This window comes from Oncorhynchus mykiss, chromosome Y (assembly GCF_013265735.2).
Source record: "Oncorhynchus mykiss isolate Arlee chromosome Y, USDA_OmykA_1.1, whole genome shotgun sequence".
Taxonomy (NCBI): domain Eukaryota; kingdom Metazoa; phylum Chordata; class Actinopteri; order Salmoniformes; family Salmonidae; genus Oncorhynchus; species Oncorhynchus mykiss.
In genome coordinates, this window is record NC_048593.1 from 32,705,325 (window position 1) to 32,727,195 (window position 21,871).

At 41.1% G+C, this 21,871-nt stretch overlaps 2 protein-coding genes across 2 annotated transcripts; one reads left to right on the top strand and one right to left on the bottom strand.

The window, feature by feature from the left end:
• Positions 1-1,561: 1,561 nt before the first annotated feature.
• On the top strand, positions 1,562-13,272 carry LOC110510091 (rho GTPase-activating protein 31). The gene is made up of 12 exons (XM_021591416.2): positions 1,562-2,358; positions 6,155-6,257; positions 6,520-6,664; positions 6,808-6,890; positions 6,993-7,100; positions 7,279-7,421; positions 7,606-7,813; positions 8,166-8,290; positions 8,518-8,574; positions 8,735-9,448; positions 9,577-9,752; positions 9,864-13,272. The coding sequence occupies exons 1-12, from the start codon at positions 2,259-2,261 to the stop codon at positions 12,009-12,011; spliced, it is 4,110 nt and encodes a 1,369-aa protein (XP_021447091.2). The 5' UTR covers positions 1,562-2,258; the 3' UTR covers positions 12,012-13,272.
• LOC110510092 (uroplakin-1b) lies at positions 13,054-21,678 on the bottom strand. The gene is made up of 11 exons (XM_021591418.2): positions 21,530-21,678; positions 20,006-20,143; positions 19,837-19,899; positions 17,650-19,227; positions 16,685-16,765; positions 16,183-16,383; positions 15,909-15,983; positions 15,464-15,598; positions 14,868-15,047; positions 14,351-14,434; positions 13,054-13,476 (listed from the first exon to the last, which is right to left on the bottom strand). Exons 5-11 carry the CDS (start codon positions 16,754-16,756, stop codon positions 13,426-13,428), a joined length of 798 nt encoding a protein of 265 aa, XP_021447093.1. The 5' UTR covers positions 16,757-16,765; positions 17,650-19,227; positions 19,837-19,899; positions 20,006-20,143; positions 21,530-21,678; the 3' UTR covers positions 13,054-13,425.
• Between the last annotated feature and the right edge of the window lie 193 nt (positions 21,679-21,871).

Below are 21,871 nucleotides of genomic sequence, written 5' to 3' on the forward strand. Positions count from 1 at the left end.
CCTCCAGGATGGGACATCAATGCGAGCTGTGGCAAGAAGGTTTGCTGTGTCTGTCAGCGTAGTGTCCAGAGCATGGAGGCGCTACCAGGAGACAGGCCAGTACATCAGGAGACTAGGAGGGCAACAACCCAGCAGCAGGACCGCTACCGCCGCCTTTGTGCAAGGAAGAGCAGGAGGAGCACTGCCAGAGCCCTGCAAAATGACCTCCAGCAGGCCACAAATGTGCATGTGTCTGCTCAAACGGTCAGAAACAGACTCCGTGAGGGTGGTATGAGGGCCCGACGTCCACAGGTGGGAGTTGTGCTTACAGCCCAACACCGTGCAGGACGTTTGGCATTTGCCAGAGAACACCAAGATTGGCAAATTCGCCATCTTCACAGATGAAAGCAGGTTCACACTGAGCACATGTGACAGAGTCTGGAGACGCCGTGGAGAACGTTCTGCTGCCTGCAACATCCTCCAGCATGACCGGTTTGGTGGTGGGTCAGTCATCCAAGTGCTCGCCAGAGGTAGCCTGACTGCCATTAGGTACCGAGATGAGATCCTCAGACCCCTTGTGAGACCATATGCTGGTGCTGTTGGCCCTGGGTTCCTCCTAATGCAAGACAATGCTAGACCTCATGTGGCTGGAGTGTGTCAGCAGTTCCTGCAAGAGGAAGGCATTGATGCTATGGACTGGCCCGCCCGTTCCCCAGACCTGAATCCAATTGAGCACATCTGGGACATCATGTCTCGCTCCATCCACCAACGCCACGTTGCACCACAGACTGTCCAGGAGTTGGCGGATGCTTTAGTCCAGGTCTGGGAGGAGATCCCTCAGGAGACCATCCGCCACCTCATCAGGAGCATGCCCAGGTGTTTTAGGGAGGTCAAACAGGCACGTGGAGGCCACACACACTACTGAGCCTCATTTTGACTTCTTTTAAGGACATTACATCAAAGTTGGATCAGCCTGTAGTGTGGTTTTTCACTTTAATTTTGAGTGTGACTCCAAATCCAGACCTCCATGGGTTGATAAATTTCATTTCCATTGATAATTTTTGCGTGATTTTGTTGTCAGCACATTCAACTATGTGAAGAAAAAAGTATTTAATAAGAATATTTCATTCATTCAGATCTAGGATGTGTTATTTTAGTGTTCCCTTTATTTTTTTTAGCAGTATATTTAGGCCTACTTAACTGTATTGATGTTGTTTTTTAAAGCATTGGTTCATTCTTATCAGTTGAACATTTATTTCGATAGGAGGAAGCGTGCTTTAAACACGTGGTTGGAAAGCTTCAGTCTGCTGTAGAGGGAAAATGATGAAACAGCTAAGCAGTCAGTAACAAGAACCATGTGTCCACCCCCCCATCCCCATCTGCGCCCTTCAAGCCCTCATCCCCCCCCCCCCCCCCCCCCCCCACTTCCCTCTTCCTTCAGAACTGTTTTTGTTTTCCAAACAAGGCTCTCTGTACAGGAAATTGTGTACTTTGGGAGCATTCAGGAAGGCAGAGAGCACATTTCCTGTTAGGACCATGGCAACAAAAAAAAGTGTGGATAAAAGGGGTCAGTAATCTCTAAACCAGAGAAACAGCAGTCAGCTATTCCCCTCCCCTGACTTCACTTCCCTCCCCTTCTCACAGTCTTGAAATTTCAAACCTCCGTGCCACTCCAGTGCCACAACTACCATGACCTTCGAAACATGGATAAATTGAAAACTGGAAGCAAGAAGGATAAAGAAACAAACACAGAAACAATATTCCTGCGCCTCACTGGGTACATCTCCACAGATACAGGGGAGCCAAAGAAAAGGGAGAGTGTCTGGGCGGAAGGAAAAGAGGAGCGAGAAAAGACAGAGGCAGACTGAGTAAAAAAAACTACAACAGGAAACCAACTAATTCTGATGCTGTTTCTGCAAATCCTTCTGGGATAAATCTCTTCAGAAGACTGCCATTCCCAATCCACATTTCCAGATATTTCACAATTATAACTGACTATGGTTTTTCCCTTCTATTTTTGCTAGATTGATTTGGAAATGTATAAAGCACTAAAAAGCTAAAAGGAAAAGTGACGTCAACTTTATTCTTCTCACAAGGACTTTTCAGTCTCCCAAACTGTTAGTGTCGTTGGTCAAGATGTGAGTGGATGAATCCTTTTTGGGCGGTTTGTATGGTTTTTACTTTTGGGCTACAATTTTTGCCTTTCCCCGGGTCTGTTGGATCAATGGTTGTATATTTGAGGATTTGTTCTGAACTCCTGGACTAATAACTGGATCCAGATGAAGAATAAAGGAGCCAAGCAGAGGTCCAAAAAGAAAGGATGTGACAATGCATTTGACTGTGACTTGACAGAACATCTACAGAATTCAGGAAAAGACGGTAAACTAGTTTCTTTCAATGTTTGTTATGTTGCTTCCCTTTCCTGCTGCTTCTCTTTTCTAGCAGATTTCAGCAGATTTCATCATGTCCCATAATAATGACCTCATGAATTCAGAATGCAAACAAACTGTTACAGCAACAGAGCCCAATTATTGGTCCATATATAGTCATTATTTAATGTGTGCTGGATTTATTGAGGGCATTGTCATTTTTCATGTTTTCAGATTTATTAGACATAGTAATAACCTGAATAAACAACAAATAATAATAGTTATGATAATGACACAATAATAATACAGGATGATTTAGAAAACACTTTTTCAAATCCACCTATATTGAGAAAAGGTGTTCACACTTAACAATTTAACAATTTGGGCTAGATTAGGTAGACATTTTAATTTTTTATTGAGCTATTACAATGTTGGTACTTTGGTCTGAGAACAGCTTTTCCTAAATTCACAGCGAATTCTCGATGACTGTTCGATACAGGATATGTAATCGTGCAGTTGAATTATCAATACATGTTCTGTATGGAACACCTCTAAGGTTTTAGGAGAATTCTGAATTAGATTGAGCCTTATTCAACACATATGTTTTCGGGAAAAGAATATGTTAAACCTCTGCTTTGGATGATTTGATAAACTTAGTGTGAAATTGGTTAGGAAAGATCCCTGCTGTTTACATAGTTAACAGTTAGACAGTACATTATTTCATTTACTCAGGTAGGTGATGCAGATGTATGTTGCAATTTGGACATCAATGGACATATGTTTTACATTTCATGAAGTCCTTTACGCAATAACAGAGGGGATTTGTGACTTAGGGTGTGGCTCCTGGTGTTTTTGTCAACTTCTCACCAAGAGGCCTGCGTCTTGCTCTCTCTCCTCTCTCTCTGTCTCTCTCCCTCGCCGTCTCTGTGTGAGGATTCTGGGTGGGCAACACTGTTCACGGGGCAGTAGCAGCCGACAGATCATAATTCAGACAACAATTTGAGGATGGGTGTGTTTACCCAGATAGTATTTGAATGGAGGTTTAAAAAAAGAAGAGTTATATGAAGTGAGGTCATGCGATGTGACTTGGAAACCTTTTCCTTTGAACAGATTGAACCGATTTAACAGCTAAACAGATTTGATAAAGTAGATCCTTTTTACACAAGACACATGTTTCTGTTACAGGGGGAGAAGGGACTATAATTTACTGTATACGATCATATTTAGTTTTTATTTGTTAATTACAAGTGGCTTGTGATGATATCTGCTTTTGTTGACATGACACTGCGATATCAGCTGTTGTTGACTGTCACTAACTCTGTCTGACCCTAGACAGGGAAGAGAAAGAATGTTTATCATGACTTCATTTACACAGACAATTTACCTACGAGGATGTTATCCAATTTAACAATCAACAGCATCTTATTCAATAAGCCGTATTCTTAGGTTCCTTTTGAATCCACGAGAAGATTTCCAGGCAAGCAGGAGTTTTGTTCTGAGCAAATACTCAAAAGTAATGGTGAATCAAATCCCATTCGGACCAGGCAGCTACCATTTTGACCACAGGCATGTCAGTGCGAGTGTCTGTTCAGATGTGGGAGAACAGACTTTCATTCATACAGGCCATGGGAAACTCTGGGCAGATTGTTTCAAAGCTCCGAAGATGGAATGAATTGTTTTCGTTTTGCTTGGCTAATGTTCAGCTGCATATCAGCGACATCCTCATGTCTATGTGCTTACTGATTTCTTTTGTTCGGGTTGAGTTGTGTTGTTCATGAGATATGTTAAGAGTATGAAAGTAAGGGAAACAATGTTTAAGCTGACATTGCCACTATGCCACTGTTCCACTATAAGGTATTGTATAGCTTATATACAATAGCTCTGCATTCTCTGGGGACAAGACATCCACGCTTGTCATTGTGTGGCTAAAATGAATCCACTGCCACTGGGCCACGCCAATGGCCAGACGGTTCCTCATCTCATTGTAAAGAGTTCTGGGAAGGGCCTCATCATGGGGCGGCAGGTAGCCTAGTGGTTAGAGTGTTGGACTAGTAACCGAAAGGTTGCAAGAACGAATCCCTGAGCTGACAAGGTAAAACATCTGTCATTCTGCCCCTGAACAAGACAGTTAACCCACTGTTCCTAGACCGTCATTGAAAATAAGAATTTGTTCTTAACTGACTTGCCTAGTTAAATAAAGTGTATATATATATATATTTTTTTTTTTTAAGGGCCTCATCTAGTGTATCTGTGAAGTGGGAATGCCTGGTAGCAAAGTGGGAAGATGAGCTGTGTGTCTCATGCTTTCCTTGTGGAAAAGAGGAGCTTACAGGAACATTGAGCACTGTACAGCTACATTTCTCTTCTAAGGTTATTCAATATAATGGTTTGCCGATTTCAGTCCAGAGTGGAATCATTTTGGCAAAACGAAGTTAGCTATATCCGTTTGTTTTTCTTTCAGCATAGCAAGGAGGTAGACTAACATATTAACTGCTGTAGTCTATGCTATTCCGTGCAAAAGAGGAGCTATACATTTTTTTTTCTTCAGTTTAAATGTATTATAAAGGTGTTCCTTGATTTCCAATGATATATTAGTGTAGAAAGCGACCCTACGTTCCTCTTGAATACAGAATTGTAGATAACATATTTTAAGAAGAGAGATACCCCACTAGGGAATAAAGTTTCGAAAGCAATAGAGAATTGGGTGGTAACATTTTGAAAGGCCGTTTTCTATTAGAGGAAGTGTCACAAGTAATACCAGCTGCAAGGATTGGGTGTGTCCACCTTCCTCTGAAACAAACAAACCATATTTTACTTCCTGAGAAATTCCACCTTCTTCACAATCAACAACCTTATGGAATAAAAAGCAGAGCTACTGTCTAAAGTATGTTTAGAAGAAATAAGTACTGATACAGTTTATACTAATGGCATTCGGTTTCTCCCAAACTGCCCTTCTCTATCCTTCTCTGCCATGGAAAAAAAGGGTTGACTCAAAGAATGAGCCAAAGATCCAGATTCTGTTTATAGCACACACAATATTAAAGGCCCAGTGCTGTCAAAAAATATGATTTTGTGTGGTTTATTTGTATTTCCACAATACGAGGCTGGAATAATACTGTGAAATTCTGAAAATGATTGATTGTGCCCTTTTAGTGTAAGAGCATTTTGAAAATACAGCCTGAAATTTTTGCCTGTTTTGGTGGGATGGCGTTTTGGTCTCACCAGTCGGTAAATGAGTTAATAGACCAATAAGAGAGATCCAAACCTCTCTGCCAAAAACAGCAAGTTTTCTGTTTTCCCCTCCCCACTCAAATCACCCCCAGACAGTCCTAGCCAAAAAGCTATTTTTGTTTCTTGTTGACCATTTTAATTGAAAACAATCACAATAAGGTACTTAATCGTTACCCAGAAATGATCTGATATCGAGATAAAATGGCTGCATTGGACCTTTAAACTGACCCTGTCTTGTTCACAGAGGCACTCCTCTTTCTGCTTCATGTCAGCAGTTGAAATGGAATGCCAGAATTTTCCTAACTGCTAAACCCCAAGTTGCCACGTTTTCCATTCACCTCCCTTGACTGAAAAAGTAGCCTATTACAGAAAACCTATATTACGATTTCTCTCATAAATCATAGCTTATTCACATAACTTAGTAAACAAAATCATAGTGACGACAGTGTTATATGTTGACCTTCACCGCTCAAAATCTGTATGTTGCCAGACTGGACCCTCCATTTATGTGTATGTGTGTCTCTTGATGTTGAATGTATGGTTAAAACAATCTTTTTTTCAATCTTTTTTTTCAGTTCCTCAAGTTTTAAGGACATGTGCAGAGTTCATTGAGAAACATGGTGTTGTGGATGGAATATACAGGCTCTCGGGAGTCACCTCAAATATCCAGCGACTAAGGTAACTATTTTAGCCACATAAAGTTCCTTCCAAAATAATTAGGACAAGGAAGTCACATTTGGTGTTTGGTGCTCTATACTTAGCATGTTTGAACAGTACGTTTATAGATTTAGGACATGTTGGACTACTTATGTCTATGCAATATAAACACGTTTCTACATTTCAATCTTACAAAACATACATATACATTACTAGAGGAGTGTGGAAGCGTCATACGTCTCCAGATGTATTGATACCCATGTGTTTGTGTTATTACTTACAGACAGGAATTTTGCTCTGAGTTGTGCCCTGACCTCACAAAGGAGGTGTACCTCCAGGATATCCACTGTGTGGGCTCCTTGTGCAAGCTGTACTTCAGGGAGCTACCCAATCCCCTGCTCACTTATGAGCTTTACAAGAAATTTACTGTGAGTACTGTTCAAAGAGGTAGGGTCTCTCCACCTGTCTGTAATCTCTTTGATTTATATTAGGAATGAGTCCTTTAATAGTGAGTCACATTCAAAGAAAGAATGACAAGCGACATTGATAATACTTGACTTTTACTGTGTAGGACGCCGTCTCAGTCCAGGAGGATCATGAAAGGCTACAACATATCCAGGACGTCATTAAAGAGCTACCACTCCCCCACTTTAGGTAAAACTCACTTCAGCCCTTTTGCTGCCTCTGTGATGTACCTTTCCATTGTTTATATGTGGTTAAAAAGCTAAACAAATTGTGTTTGTCCTCTCTCTTCAGGACTCTGGAATATCTTACCAAGCATTTGGCCCACCTGGCCACCTTAAGTCCCCAGACTAACATGCACACCCGCAACCTGGCCTTGGTATGGGCTCCAAACCTATTGCGGTGAGCTCTACACTAATTGTATACAAACCAATATCATCTTATCCAAGAACACACTAAAACACTTGTATGATAACTATATTTTCTTCTTCCATTTTGTTTCAGTTATACTCCAGCTGATATTTAATGTAAATTACCTCCTTGGTTGTGACTGAAAGCATTTCTGCTATGTGTTTTGTAGCTCGAAAGATATTGAAATTGCATCCTGCAATGGGGACATGGCTTTCCAGGAGGTGCGGGTTCAGCAGACTGTGGTTGAGTTCATTTTAAATCACACTGAGCAGATCTTCAACCACGCAGCTGCACCAATAAAAACGAAAGAAGGTACGCTGTTTGAAAGTGTTGATTGTGTGCATTTAGAGATTTCCTGAATGTTGCCCTCTGGCTTGTTGCCCTCTTATCCTAATTTTATGTTGCCATTGGAAAACACATTGTATTTACTGTCCTCCTGTCCTCTTTTCTACCTGATGCCAAAAGGAATTTTTTTAAAGACATTGTTTTGCTACAGGACCCAGTTTGATGTGTGGGGAGAAGTATGCCACTCTTCCTATCAGTGGCCAAGGTGGGCCAATGAAGCTGATGAGCCTAGAGGAGGCCCAGGCCCGCTCCCTGAGCCCTAACCACCCAGCACGGAAAGAACGACAACGGGACAACAGTCTACCTGACACCAGCGCTGCCACACTATACCATACCGTCATAGACATATCGGATACCAAGTGAGATGAATGAGAATTCAACTGACTGATTTATTTAGTATACTTAACAAACATGCTTAATACACATCCTCTGGGCTGCCAGGCACCTGGATATATTTAGCAGTGAAAACATGAATCAAAAACACCTGGTCAAACACAGTATACAATCTAACAATAACCCCAAAACAGAGTACACAGTAAAATGCCCTGCAAATAAGTCTAGGTTGATTGTACTGTTTTAGCAATATGTATGTTAATTTGTATTGTTTTGTTGTACAGAGCTTCTGCTCTTCAATGCACACATTGAACTTCAACAAATAGCATCTGAACAAGCCATGTTGTTAACGTATTTCATCATCTCCCTGTCTGTCAGAGGAAAGGTTTCTGGGAAATCGAAGAAGTGGAAGTTCATCTTCAACCTGGGCAAGTCTGTGACGGACTCTAAGGGAAGACTGAGCCGGAATGGGAGTGTGTTCATGAAAGCACAGAACATCACAGGTAAAGCATGATGAATATGCTTATCAACCAATATAGTGAACCCCTTTTCACTGCTAAGGCTAAATGATATATCAAGGTTGCAATAGAATGTGTACTATCTTACTATGTTTCCCATGATAAATTGAATGATCAAATGAAAATTAATATCACACAAATAAACATGCTACTTGAAATAATTGAGATTATGATACAGAATAAAATAACATGACTATATTGTTCGTTCACAGAAAAGGCAGCTATCCGACCAGCGAGAAGCATGGACTCTTTGTGCTCTCTGCAGGCAGGTGGGGCTGAATGCACTACATTGTATACAAAACACTTGTGTCATCGTTAAATCTACTCACAGCAGTTCTCTCTCCTATATACAAATCTTAGTTTGCTTTGTAAATAAGGCTGAGATGATGTGTATCTAACAATTTGCTTCTCATTTGATTTTCAACACAGATGATGACAAGGCAGGAAATTTCAGCTCAGCAGGTGGGGCCAACGGTTTCTTTGCGCCCGGCATAAAATCCAAAACACTTGAATCTGGCACGCTCCATGATGTCAGTGAACAGGACCAGAGGCGGGAGTTTGAGATTAAGAGATTGAGCGAGGCCACAGGTGGCAGCAGCCCTAATATGAAGAGAAGGGGCTCTCCAAGTGTCTCACCACCACAGCAGAAGGCTCTACCCGAACAACTGAAGGTTTTCAAAGGCGATGATGACCTCAGCAGCTGCCAGCCCAGTTCCCCTAAGAACAGGAGGATGCTGTGTTCTGGCTCCACCCACAGCAGTGCATCCAGGCCCTCCTTCCCTGGAAGTCTCTTTCCAGAGTCCTCCCCCAGGCATCAGCGTAAGGCTCTCAACATATCAGAGCCCTTTGCTGTATCTGTGCCCCTGAGGGTGTCTGCAGTCATCAGCTCCAACAGCACTCCCTGCAGGGCACAAGGGAAGGAGAGGCCTGCTGCAGCTGCTCTGAAACCAAGCAGAGAGACCTCCCAGTCAGAGCAGAGTGACAGTAGTGGCAGCTCAAGTTACAGAGAGCACCCCCTTGGAGAGAGCAGTGTTGTGAGTGAGAGCAGTATCTACAGTAACAGCAACTCAACCCCAGTGGAAAAGGAGGAGAGACCAGCAGAGAGGGGCAGAGAGGAGGCAGATTTCAAAGGGGTGACAGAAGGTAGGTCATGTTCACCTGTTTACATAGAAAAAAGCCTGTGTGTGTGCGCTCAGATTAAAAACCTTTCTCATCATCCATGGTAATATTGTCTATTAATAAAATAATTACATATCTATTTATTTTATTAGTTTCAAGAAGTGAAGGAGAGGTGAACGATGTTCAAGGGAAGGTGGGAGTATCTGACCTGAGACAGTCTTCCACTCCCACCACAAGAGAGGAAGATCAAGAGAAACTGCAATTTCCTGGGAAACAACTGGACAATCCGCCAGCACCACAGTATGAGCCAAAAGAACTGACACAACTGGTATGTTTAATCTCCAGTTTAACACTGTGCTTCATCACAGATAATATACAAAGAACAACACAATGACAATGACTGCCGCTTTAATAAGCATTTGTAATTCATGTTTTGCAGGATATGGGATCTTTACCTATCAAGGAAGAGCTGTGGTCTGACCTCCATCTTGAGCTGAAAATTACTGAGCCTGAGATTGACATTATGGACGAGGAGTTTATGCCTGTTTTCTGTTCCACTAAGAAAACTTGTGAGGATGTCAAGGAAATGCCAGATGCTCCAGCAAAAAGAAGAAGCAGCCTTCCAACTCACTCATTATTACATAAGGGACAGCCTTTGATGCCCACCAGGCCTGCACTGACCTATCACGGTGCTGACACTGTAGCACATTCAGCAAGAAAGCACTCCTCAGACACACAATTTCCAAATGACAAAATGTTACATTTCACGGTTGGCACAGATATGAAAAATACACTTCTACACACTGCTGATTCAACAGATAAAACAAAAAACAAACTACACACTTCCTCAAAATCTAAGCTCCCAGAAACCGATAAACCCACTTTCGTCAAGCCACGGCCTGTGGTTACTCACCTCGCAGAGCCAAGTTTACATTCTACTCAACAAAGCCAGGTCACAAAAAGTTTGCAGCCAGGGGATGTCGTAACAGACGTAGGCACGTCTGTAGCAGAGAAAGGAAAAGAGCCATCGGGGAAAAGTAAAAGTCAAGATGGGGTCAAAGGGGTTTTCCATGACAATGGAAAGAATGCTTTGTCAGTTGTCATGGGAGGCATTGAGAGGCTTTCAATATGTTTGGAAGAAAGACCCCACCACACCTTGGGGCTACCACACCAAGACGATGAGGATGGATGTGGAGGACACTCCGAGTTGGAGGACTTGGAGGAGGAACCTTGGGAGGAGGTCTTCCGCTTCACCAAACAGTGGGTGACCAGTCCTCTCCATTCACCCACACTTAAGGATTTGTTTGGAAAACTAGATGTGTCATTGTCTTGTTCTGCAGGAGAAGGTTTGAGCTCCAAAGAATTAAACGTTCCTCCTCTATCTAGAGATGACAATTCAACAAATGGATCATGTCCTTTTAGGAGCATAGAAGTGTTCCCAGGAAAGAGGTCCCAGGCATGCAGCAGCAAAACAGAGACCAAAATCACACATCTACTTCCCTTACCCTCCAAAACCACCCTGGTTGGTGATGATGCAACGAGAACACAAAGAGGAAACAGCTGCACAGCCAAACAGAAAAACACCTCCTCCTCCCAGAGGTTTCACAGACAGACGTCTTCTGAAGCATCTCATTCAGGAAAAATAGAGCAGAACAGCTTTTCCAAACACAGGCCCTACTCACTCAATTTGGATTTAGGACATCGACGCATCAGAGACATTTCCAATCAGCAAAACCTTGAATCAGCTGAGTGGTCCTCCATTCAGAGAGGGGCAGTGACACTGTCTGAGACCAAATCCAACGGCCTGTCCCAGGAACTGGAGCTGTTCCTGAGCCATCGACAGGCCCCTGTGCGCCGGAACTCGGCCCCCGTCAGCGTGTCGTCTGTCAGGACGGCCTTCATGGTAAAAACGTGTCAGGCCAAAGCCGTGCCTGTCATCCCCCCCAAGGTGCAGTACAGCCACATACCTCATCCCAGGCAAGACAAGGGCTCTGGTGCAGGAAAGGGACCAGAGAAAGAATTCACAAAAACCAGGGGAGATAAACTAGATCCTGTACCTCTTCTTCCCTCTATGAGGGATCTAAAGGAGGAGTTGGAGAATAAGGAGCCAGTGCCCAAATCCCAGATAAGGCAGCCTATTGCAGAGAAATCTACAGAGACTAATAAAACTACACCTACTTCAGACCCACCGGTGCTAAGAAGGAAACGCTCTTCCAATGCAGAGGCCTTTTCTGATTGTCCAAGACCTGAAAGGTCTACGGTTCTACAAAGGCCATCCTTTAGGAACCGCCAGAGACCACAGAGCCTCATCTTGTTCAGTCCACCCTTTCCCATCATGGATCACCCACCACTGGGGGATGACGCCAAGCTCATCCTCTCGCCCATCAGACGTCCAACTGAAACAACACTTGATGTCTTTTCCAAAGAGATGGCAGAGAACCTCAGGACCCCAGAGGGGGTGGCACTGCAGAACAAAATGACAATACCCAAGAGTGGACAGAGACTGGAGACCTCGACCAGCTGCTTTTATCAGCCACAGAGGAGGTCCATGATATTTGACAGCAGAAACCACAGGCAGATTGAATGAGACACCGGACAGTTTAACCTCAGACTATGTTTCTCAACACTACTCTGGTTATCCTCCTTTTCATCCACCCTGTTCTTGGACTTATGTACATGATTTGAACAATACTAGGTCTATAAATCTACCTTTTGATATGAAACTATTTGGGGAAATTAACAGTTTCCTTGTTTCCAATGCTCCACCAATCACCTCTCTATCCTGCACTAAAAGAAGTCATCTGGACTCGTGGTATGTGAATATGTGTGTATTTCCTTCAGCCCAAATCACATGCAGTAATTATCAATATTTAAATGATATTTTTTTTAATCAAATGTTAGACATATTTTGTAATGTGCATATGAAGGATAGACAGCCAAAAAGAGGAAAATGTTACATCAACCCATATTGCCATTGGTATTTCAGAAAAGCCATGTACCGGTAGTTTATTTGTTTACATCTCGTCATTAGCAATCACAAGATTGCCTTTTGGCAAAGAGAGTTGTGCCTTCAGTACTAGCTAGCTACTTTGTAATTAGTTATACCTTTATGTCTTAAATATGTTGCGAACTGAATAATGACTTCATATAGTATGAACCCGCTGACCTCCAGCTATTGTCACTGTGATCAGCTTTTATCCTAACAGTATCAGGGTAGTGTTTTTCAACATTCTATGTAATGAGAACTGCAGAAAACTGCTCTTTTAGTTTTAATTGTATTATGGACACTAATAGTATTTATTTATCCAATTATTACTCTATAGATGGTCATTAACACACTTGACCAATTTTTAGTTGTTTTGTTGTTGTTACTTTTAAGATGGACAGTGTGTTCTCTTTATAGGTTTGTAAAAGTAACGTTTTGGTAAAGTCCAATGTTCTTTTAGAATGAGGAGGACAGATGACAGAAATACCTAAAGGAAAGTGTCTGATCGATAACTTTATCTTAAAAACAAAGCTTTGCTGAGAAACGTTTTGAGTTATAATCCAAAGGAATTGAGGGAAATGGATGTGCTGGCACTTATAATGGTGTAGATTGTGAAAAAGAGGACCAAACACTATGCATTAAATGTTGTGAAGATTTAAAAAGATATCAGAACAGGGATTCTGGTTGTTTGCAGCTGTGTTGACATAATACTACACTTGTAACCTGTACAATTTTGTATTGAGCAAAATTGAATGTATTATGTATAGCAACAAAAAATGAACAGTACAGATTATTGTATGGGACAATTTCCTAACTTTTTTGAGAAAGGTCATTTGAAAAATAAAATTGTATTTAGTACATTTATTGGTTCTTTTCATTTTGATTAGAGACATTAAAATGTAATGAATTGTAAGGTTATTAGTTGATCATAACAAAAAAAGTGTTATATTTGCATTACTTCTTTACTGGTAGGTCTGAACTGCAGTTTATTTGATGCTTTCTTTGTCGGTCATCCTCAGATATCCAACTGAGTGTAGTGGAAAATGACTCCCAGTATCACAAAGAACTGCAGGGGAAAACAAAGAAAACCCTTGATCCAATTCTCCATGTCGCTTTTTTCTTCCTTTTCCCCCCACCACATTTAAAGGGGCAATCAGCAGTTGCTACATCAATTTTTGAGATGATAAATTCGCTATATGTACCCACTGATTCTCATGACTCATGAGCTTAGTTTAACTGTTGTACTCCATCTGAACCCAAAATATAAGCGTGTTTAACTCAAATCAGATTTTATTTATCACATGTGCCAAATACAACAGGTATTTACCGTGAAACGCTTACTTACAAGCCCTTAACCAACAATGCAGTTCAAGAAAGAGTTAAGAAAATATTTACCAAATAAACTAAAGAGAAGATTATAAAAAAGTGACAATAAAATAACAATAATGAGGCTATATACAGGGGGCACCGGTACCGAGTCAATGTGAGGGGGTACAGGTTAGTTAAGCTAATTTGTACTTGTAGGTAGGAGTAAAGTGACTAGTGTTTGTAAACAAAGTAAATGTAAACAAACACTGTATAGCCTCAAAACATGGTTAGAACTCCCATTGTTATGTCATGGATGGTCAGGTCTTGCATCCATTGCTCTGTTTCTGAAATTGAGAGTGATTCTATTTCTCCAGCCCTATCCTTCACTTTTTAAAAATCTAAACAGTGATGGGGACATTTTTGGATATTGTTTCTACTGCTGATTGGCCCTTTTAAGGGGAATTTTAGGTAATGCCATTTTACAATATTTAGGTCTACATGATGAAACAAAACGTATTTTGATGAATGCATACATTGTCTCAATTCTAGAGCAACTACATTTGTTTCTGCAGTGCAGATTTGTTTGAATACTATAATATTGCATACAAATGGATAAGGAAGTCTGTACTCACTGTCCAACACAATATGGCGAATCCAAACCATGAGACTCCAAAGCCGTGTGTAATCAAAGGACCAGCAATGTAATCATAACAACCCTAAAAGAAAGATAGATGACATTTTATATTAGAGCATTGTGCTGTTTAATGCAGCATAACCCCTCTAGGCACCTCCATCATTTTACCACACTTTATTCAGATCGATGCAAAAAAAAAATATTCTTCATTGTCCGTTCATGGAATAACTATTCACAATAAAAACTCGGTAAGTCACTTATATTACTTATGATTTTTTTCAATGAACAATTATATGTATTTTCATGGTAGTTTGAACATGAAATGATCTATCACGCTGGCAATCCTAGCTAACGTTAGATAACGTTATTTACTGCTAGCCAGCTTGTTAGCTAGACCTTTGCTAAACCATTTTTGCTGCACTCCCTCAGTCTTTTGGGGTTTGTGGGGCACTCAATAATGAGGGGATGATGAACATTTCAGTGTGGTCACTGACAAAGTCAGCTTTGAGAATTACCTGTGCATGCAGGAAAGGGCTAACCCCAATTTTGCAGGCTTCTAAATGGCTGATGGCTCCCATAGCATCCTGCTGACAGCATTGTCTGGGCCAAGGATTATCAGCATCTGTGTTCTGCTGCCTGAAGTGGGACTCGTACTTCACCCAATCCTCTGGCCCGTACACTCCACAGCACTTAGACTGCAAGAGGAGCACTCTGGTTACTAAAATGCGTTAGTTAATAGGGACAGTTCAAGACCATAAACGATTTTACATTACCAAACTGTGATAGCATAGAACAGTAAGTAAATAATAAATCATAATAAAGTAGTCAGTACCACTAAGCAAAAACTGGTTGAATCAACGTTGTTTCCACATCATTTCAACCCACAAATTTGATGTTGAATCAACATGGAAAACTGATTGGATTTGCAAAAAGTCATCAATGTAAGGACATTTAATCTTTTTCTCACCCATCTTTGAACCTAAATCCAATGACATGGTGACATTTGTTGTTGATTTCACATTGAATTTATGTTAGTTGTCAACTCAACCAAATGCAAATCAAAACTAAATGGAGAACTGATGTCTGTGACCAGTGAGGCAGGCCTCGCTACCTCAGTCATGAACCGGTTCCATGCTTCTGTTATCCCGTTGATTACATAGATCTGGTCCTGGGTGCTGGGCAGATTATCTGGTAGAGGTTTGTTGTAGTTCTGTAGCATTTGCTTCAGGAAGAGTTCAGGGACAAACTGAGGAGATGCATCAAAATGTTGAGAAGATAGCCAAACGCTGGTTTTATTTACATTTTTTATTTAAACTTTATTTAACTAGGCAAGTCAGTTAAGCCCTATGGGATTCCCGATCACGGCCGGTTGTGATACAGCCCGGGATCGAACCAGGGTCTGTAGTGACGCCTCTAGCACTGCAATGCAGTGCCTTAGACTGCTGCGCCACTCGGGAGCCCTAATTCCATTTTTTTATCATAATATTGAGTGTAGCAAAATCTGAAATATAATATGCCAAGACCATTTGAACAATATATTAATCTTAATGATTTACCCAGTCTTTATGTGTTGCAGCAGTAATAGCTGATGCCACCTCAAATGCATATATGATCACCATCAGGAGGATGTACTGCAGGTAAGACCATTAAAACAAAAACATGTCTGAGTCATGGGTTTTCTGGCCAAATGTTCCAGCAGGCCAAACCAATTATGTTTTTCAGTCAAAATGATAATATTACAATGTCTTTAATAACATAAGTATAGAGGCATAGAATGTGTTTAAAATATTATTGTTGGAGATGTGACAGGGGTATAGCAGAACAACTCACAGCAAGTAGGATATTTCTTTTGGACACAACTATGGCGTGCATTCCAAAGATGGATGTGCAGAAAAGGGCAAACCCAGTGAAAAGGCCTATCCAGGCTCCCCTCCAGATGCTGTCATTTCCTGTAGCATAGACCAAAACATACAATCCGGCTCGATCCGATATGAAGAAGATACACATGGCCATCAAGGCAATCCCGCAGCACTGAAAACAGAGGGGGAAGGGGGATACCTAGTCAGTTGTTGAGACAAACGATATCAGAGGTAAAGTCTTTTTTTTTTATTATTTTTTTAAACCTTTATTTAACAAAGCAAGTCAGTTAAGAACAAATTATTATTTACAATGATGGCCTACCAGGGAACAGTGGGTTAACTGCCTTGTTTAGGGGCAGAACGACAGATTTTTATCTTGTCAGCTCGGGGATTCAATCCAGCAACCTTTAGGTTACTGGCCCAACCACTAGGCTACCTGCTGCCCCTCACTAGTTCATATTTGTCAAACTTACTGCAATGACCAAATTGCCTTGGATAAGCAAGGCCCTAAAGCAGCGGTCCTTGGTGTCCAAATCAGGTGTCATGTTTCTTCTCTGTATCAAAAGTAAAGCATAAATGAGTAGAAGTGCTTAACATTTGTGCGTAGACGGTTATAAACTAAACCAGTCACTATAGTCAAGGTAGTGGCATAAACATTTGTACATCTATAAATGTATTAATGAACAACAAGTAAATTCTAAAAGTGCAAGACCAGACTGAACTCAATGTGTTATGATGATTCAGGTGACTCTGTGGCCTGTAAATACAGGTGTGGATCAAATGTACATGGTGTCAGATTGAGAGGTGTTGTTGTTCTCAAGGAGACAGGAATCTGTGTGACAGCAGAATCTCATGAAGAAAATAGAACTATAAAGCCGACCAGTATGATTAATACCGGTCTACAACCTTCTTTCAGAAAGACTGAATACTAGATCTATCAGAGAGTCAGACAAAATCACTCATTTTCATACAAAACCCTATAATCCTGTAAATAACAGTGTTAGTAGGGAACTGATCCGTGCCCTGTCATTGCAAACCACAATACAAGTGGAGACCCTACTAAATTAAACTCAAGAATTGTCATGCAAGTTGCAAAAACGAGTATGTTTACAGTAAGATGTATTTGGCAACAACAGTAGCCCAGGCAAAACTGAGGTACAATCTAGATCAACTCACAGACCTCTTGACCTTCATGAGTATCCCATTATTATGGTACACTTAGAAACAAGGTTCCAAATGGGTTATGTAGCTGTCCACATAAGAGAACCTCTATGGAAAAGGTTCTACATGGAACCCAAAAGGGTTCTACCTATGGGGACAGCCGAATAACCCTTTTTGGTTCTAGATAGCACCTTTTGTTTTCCAAGAGTGTATTTTAAATATCACTGAAGTGTCATATGTGTAGTAAATGTGAAAACAAACACAGATAAAGGCTTACCTCGGTAAACGGAGTGACCTGTGAGACACATCCACAACCAAATAAAGAATGAACGCTCCCCACGACTGGTCTTTCATTGAAGTAACGTGAGATTGTGAAACCTGTTTGGTTAGTTTTGAGTGTTTATTGTAAAAGCAAGACAATCCTGAGTGACAAACAAAACAAAAGTGACCCAAGATACCACCTTGGAACAGACAGTTGGTTCTCAACTTTAATGACTGTATTTCCGCAAAACCAAAACTTAGTGGACCACCAAATTGGGAAACTGGTCCAAAAAGTGTTGTCATTGTTGCTAAATTTCATGTAGGCTGCTCACTTATAACAGTTCTGCCAAGTGCCAACTGAGTATGCCTAGGCCTATTCTGAAATGTGAAAGTATGACCATGTTCTTGGTTTAAAGTTGATCCACTGCATACGGTATGTCATAACTGGATGATCACTCGTTATAACCATAGCATTATGTTTTTCTGTTTTCTCAATCTGCCATGGCTTGCGGTCTTTACAATGATTGGAGAATCATCTTGAAACATTAAAAACAGATCAGATAGCGTGCTTCGCTTGATCTATTACTATGTGAACTACACATGGTATAGGTCTGTCTCCATGGTGACATAACATGGCACTTTCTTCAGTCCTCTTGCTATGATGGCTAACAGACCTAGTTACCATGGCCCTATCTATTATCAGTGATGGGCTTAAAGAAGATAGAATTCAAATTCTGAAGAATTATTTTGAATTTAAATTCTGAAGAATGATTGTTTCCCCAGAGTCTCATTATTTACAACGCTGTGGTGCCACAGGGGCTTTACTCAAATGAAATGAAACGCATCAGGAGTTTCAAGGTCAATGTGTTGCTGTGGCAGACAGATAGCACAAGGGCCTGTAGTGGCCATTCCTTCACAGACAGAGAGCACAAGGGCCTGTAGTGGCCATTCCTTCACAGACAGAGTACAGTACGTTTTTCTCAAATGAAAAAGTGGAGGAAGAAAGTGGGAAAAATTATAATATTAAGCATATAGGTTATTTTCTGAGATTAAATAGGCTAGAAAGGGAGGGAGGGAAAGGCTAGGTGCCCAGATGATAGCAATACATTATAGAGATAGAGAAGAAGAAAAAAAATCTCAAAAGATTAAAAGAGAATCTGCCTGGGATACTAAATCAAAAATAATATTTGTTTTGTATACTTCTGTTGCAATGAAGTTATTCTGCATTTGAGATATGAAAATTGTATCACAAGGTTGTTTGTATGTCTGGTCTTGCTAAATTGTCATTTGGACTATAAGATAGCTAGCCTACTTCACAATCATTGCCATTTTACTAAGACTTGGTCTATAGATTGCTGAGGCAGTTTATAGTGTAACATAGCCAATGTGTATTCCTGTGAATGGCCTATGCTCGCTGGTGATTTGGAGTCCCCCCGGAGATATACAGACGACACTGTGAGCAATGAATTACGTTTTACTCATGATTGAATGACGCAGGTGTCTTCTGCAGTGCATGGTAGAACAGGCTGCTAGCCTACTCTATTTTCTCTGGTTTGCAGTTGGATTCTTCTCTGTTTCGAATCTTCAATTGTACCTGAGCAGGAAAAAGGGTGACTTTCCATTACTGAGCAGTTATATCCTTAAGCAATAAGGCACAGGGGGGGGGGGGGGGGGGGGGGTGATACATGGACAATATACCATGGCTAAGGGCTGTTCTTAGGATAAGGAGTGCCTGGACACGGCTAAGGGCTGTGTATATTGGTCATATACCACAAACCCCCGAGGTGCCTTATTGCTATTATAAATTGGTTACGTAATTACAACAGTAACGTAACAGTAATCAGTAACGTAATTACAGCAGTAAAAATAAATGTTTTGTCATTCCCGTGGCATATGGTCTAATATACCACGGCTGTCAGCCAATCAGCATTCAGGGCTTGAGGGGGATTCATGGTGACATTACAGGAACCCAACAACAACCCACCACCTCTGTTAAACAACCCACCTCTCACCCTCTGTTTATATGTGGCAATACACACAGGGTAAAAAAAAAAGAGCAATGAAAGGATTTAAAAGAGTTCAGGTTGCCTGGGCAGTATTACTGCCTTGATGCCAAGATCCCAGGCAAACATGTAATAGGCCTTGTTATTATATCTGTATTGTCTCTAGGCCTTTATCTAAAAACATAAAGGAGTCATCTAACCTGTTCTAACATGAACTGAAGAGGATCGTCTGGCCTGTCAAAAACCAGGTTCTCAGCAATCTCCTGAAGAAAGATCACACAAAAATATGATTAGATTGGAAACACTGTATGCCCATGTTTCATGATCACCAACTTTTGTTTCACTTCAGAAGTAAGGTGTTTTTCTCACCTGAAAGATCTGAAGAATTTGATGACTTTCCATGTATTTTACAGAGCGCTCATAGGGGTCAAAGTAGGATGGCACAGAACGTGAAGACAGTTCAGCCGTCTCTGTTATAAGCACTTTGTCTGTTGCTGGGTCTGCCATCTAAGCAGAGAAATTATTACATTGTCATTTTTCCATACTGCATGATATGACACTCCAAAAACCTGTATGCAGGACTAGGAGGAGTTTCAATGATGAAATTGGCATGAACAATGACCTCTGAAGAATGAAAAAGTGAAATGGTCTGGCAAATTATCCATAACCTGCTTTTAAAAGTGACAGGTTATTAACATCACTGTCAAGCATCACTAATTTGGACGGTTCTGACTTAGAATATGTGGACAACTACAAATATCTAGGTGTCTGGCTAGACTATAAACTCTCCTTCCAGACTCATATTAAACATCTCCAATCCAAAATTAAATCTAGAACCGGCTTTCTATTTCGCAACAAAGCCTCCTTCACTCACGCCATCAAACATACCCTCGTAAAACTGACTATCCTACTGATCCTCGACTTCGGCGATGTAATTTACAAAATAGCCTCCAACACTCTACTCAACAAACTGGATGTAGTCTATCACAGTGCCATCCGTTTTGTCACCAAAGCCCCATATACCACCCATCACTGTGACCTGTATGCTCTCGTCGGCTGGCCCTCGCTACATATTCGTCACCAGACCCACTGGCTCCAGGTCATCTATAAGTCTTTGCTAGGTAAAGCCCCACCTTATCTCAGCTCACTGGTCAATAACAACACCTACCCGAAGCACGCGCTCCAGCAGGTATATCTCACTGGTCATCCCCAAAGCCAACACCTCTTTTGGCCGCCTTTCCTTCCAATTCTCTGCTGCCATTGACTGGAACTAATTGCAAAAATCGCTGAAGTTGGAGACTTATATCTCCCTCACTAACTTTAAATATCAGCTATCTGAGCAGCAAACTGATCGCTGCAGCTGTACACAGCCCATCTGTAAATAGCCCAGCAAATCTACCTACCTCATACCCATATTGTTTTTATTTACTTTTTGCTCATTTGCACACCAGTATTTCTACTTGCACGTCATCATCTGCACATCTATCACTCCAGTTTTAATTTGCTAAATTGTAATTACTTCGCCACTATGGCCTATTTATTGCCTTACCTCCTCACGCCATTTGCACACACTGTATATAGACTTTTTTTCTATTGTGTAATTAACTGTAAATGTGTTTATTCCATGTGTAACTAACTATGTATTGTTGTTTGTGTCGCACTGCTTTGCTTCATCTTGGCCAGGTCGCAGTTGTAAATGAAAACTTGTTCTCAACTAGCCCACCTGGTTAAATAAAGGTGAAATAACAATAAAATAAATAAAAAAGTGACAGGTTGTGAGAAATGAAGAAAATAGAACGTAGGTAAATTGCGTTCTCTCGCATTACTCTATATCAGCACATAACTTTATGAACAGTAAAACGAAATGACTGAAATTCATTGACAAACACCCACCTTTTCGTATGACAAATGATTGTTTTTCCTCAGTTACTACAAAATGTCAATGCCACTGATCTTTAGGCGCAGTGGTGGCTGAATGTGAACCTCCCCGGGGCGGGTATTTGACGTTTCCCCAGCAACTGTAAACAAGAGCTTTTGTGAAGTCATTTATACAGCTTTCAACGGTGTAGAAAGGCGCCCAGTTGTGAATTTGAGCTATTGCAGAGGACACCCGTCTGCCTAGTAGTAAAGAAGTGCTGGATACGGGATGCCTTAGCAATATTCTTCCGATACCTTATTTTCAGTTGAACAATAAGCCTATATAAAATGTTCTTCTATATCAATCATTCATGGACC

Excerpts from the sequence above, each read along its gene's own strand:
- LOC110510091 (XM_021591416.2), top strand. The coding sequence starts at position 2,259 with ATGAAGAATAAAGGAGCCAAGCAGAGGTCCAAAAAGAAAGGATGTGAC. Across the intron at positions 8,575-8,734 it reads TTTGTGCTCTCTGCAGGCAG|ATGATGACAAGGCAGGAAAT; the intron begins GTGGGGCTGAAT and ends TTTTCAACACAG. Across the intron at positions 9,449-9,576 it reads TTTCAAAGGGGTGACAGAAG|TTTCAAGAAGTGAAGGAGAG; the intron begins GTAGGTCATGTT and ends TTATTTTATTAG.
- LOC110510092 (XM_021591418.2), bottom strand. The coding sequence starts at position 16,756 with ATGACACCTGATTTGGACACCAAGGACCGCTGCTTTAGGGCCTTGCTT. Across the intron at positions 16,384-16,684 it reads AAGGCAATTTGGTCATTGCA|TGCTGCGGGATTGCCTTGAT; the intron begins GTAAGTTTGACA and ends CTCTGTTTTCAG. Across the intron at positions 13,477-14,350 it reads TCGCCATATTGTGTTGGACA|TTCTTTGTGATACTGGGAGT; the intron begins GTGAGTACAGAC and ends TTTCCCCTGCAG.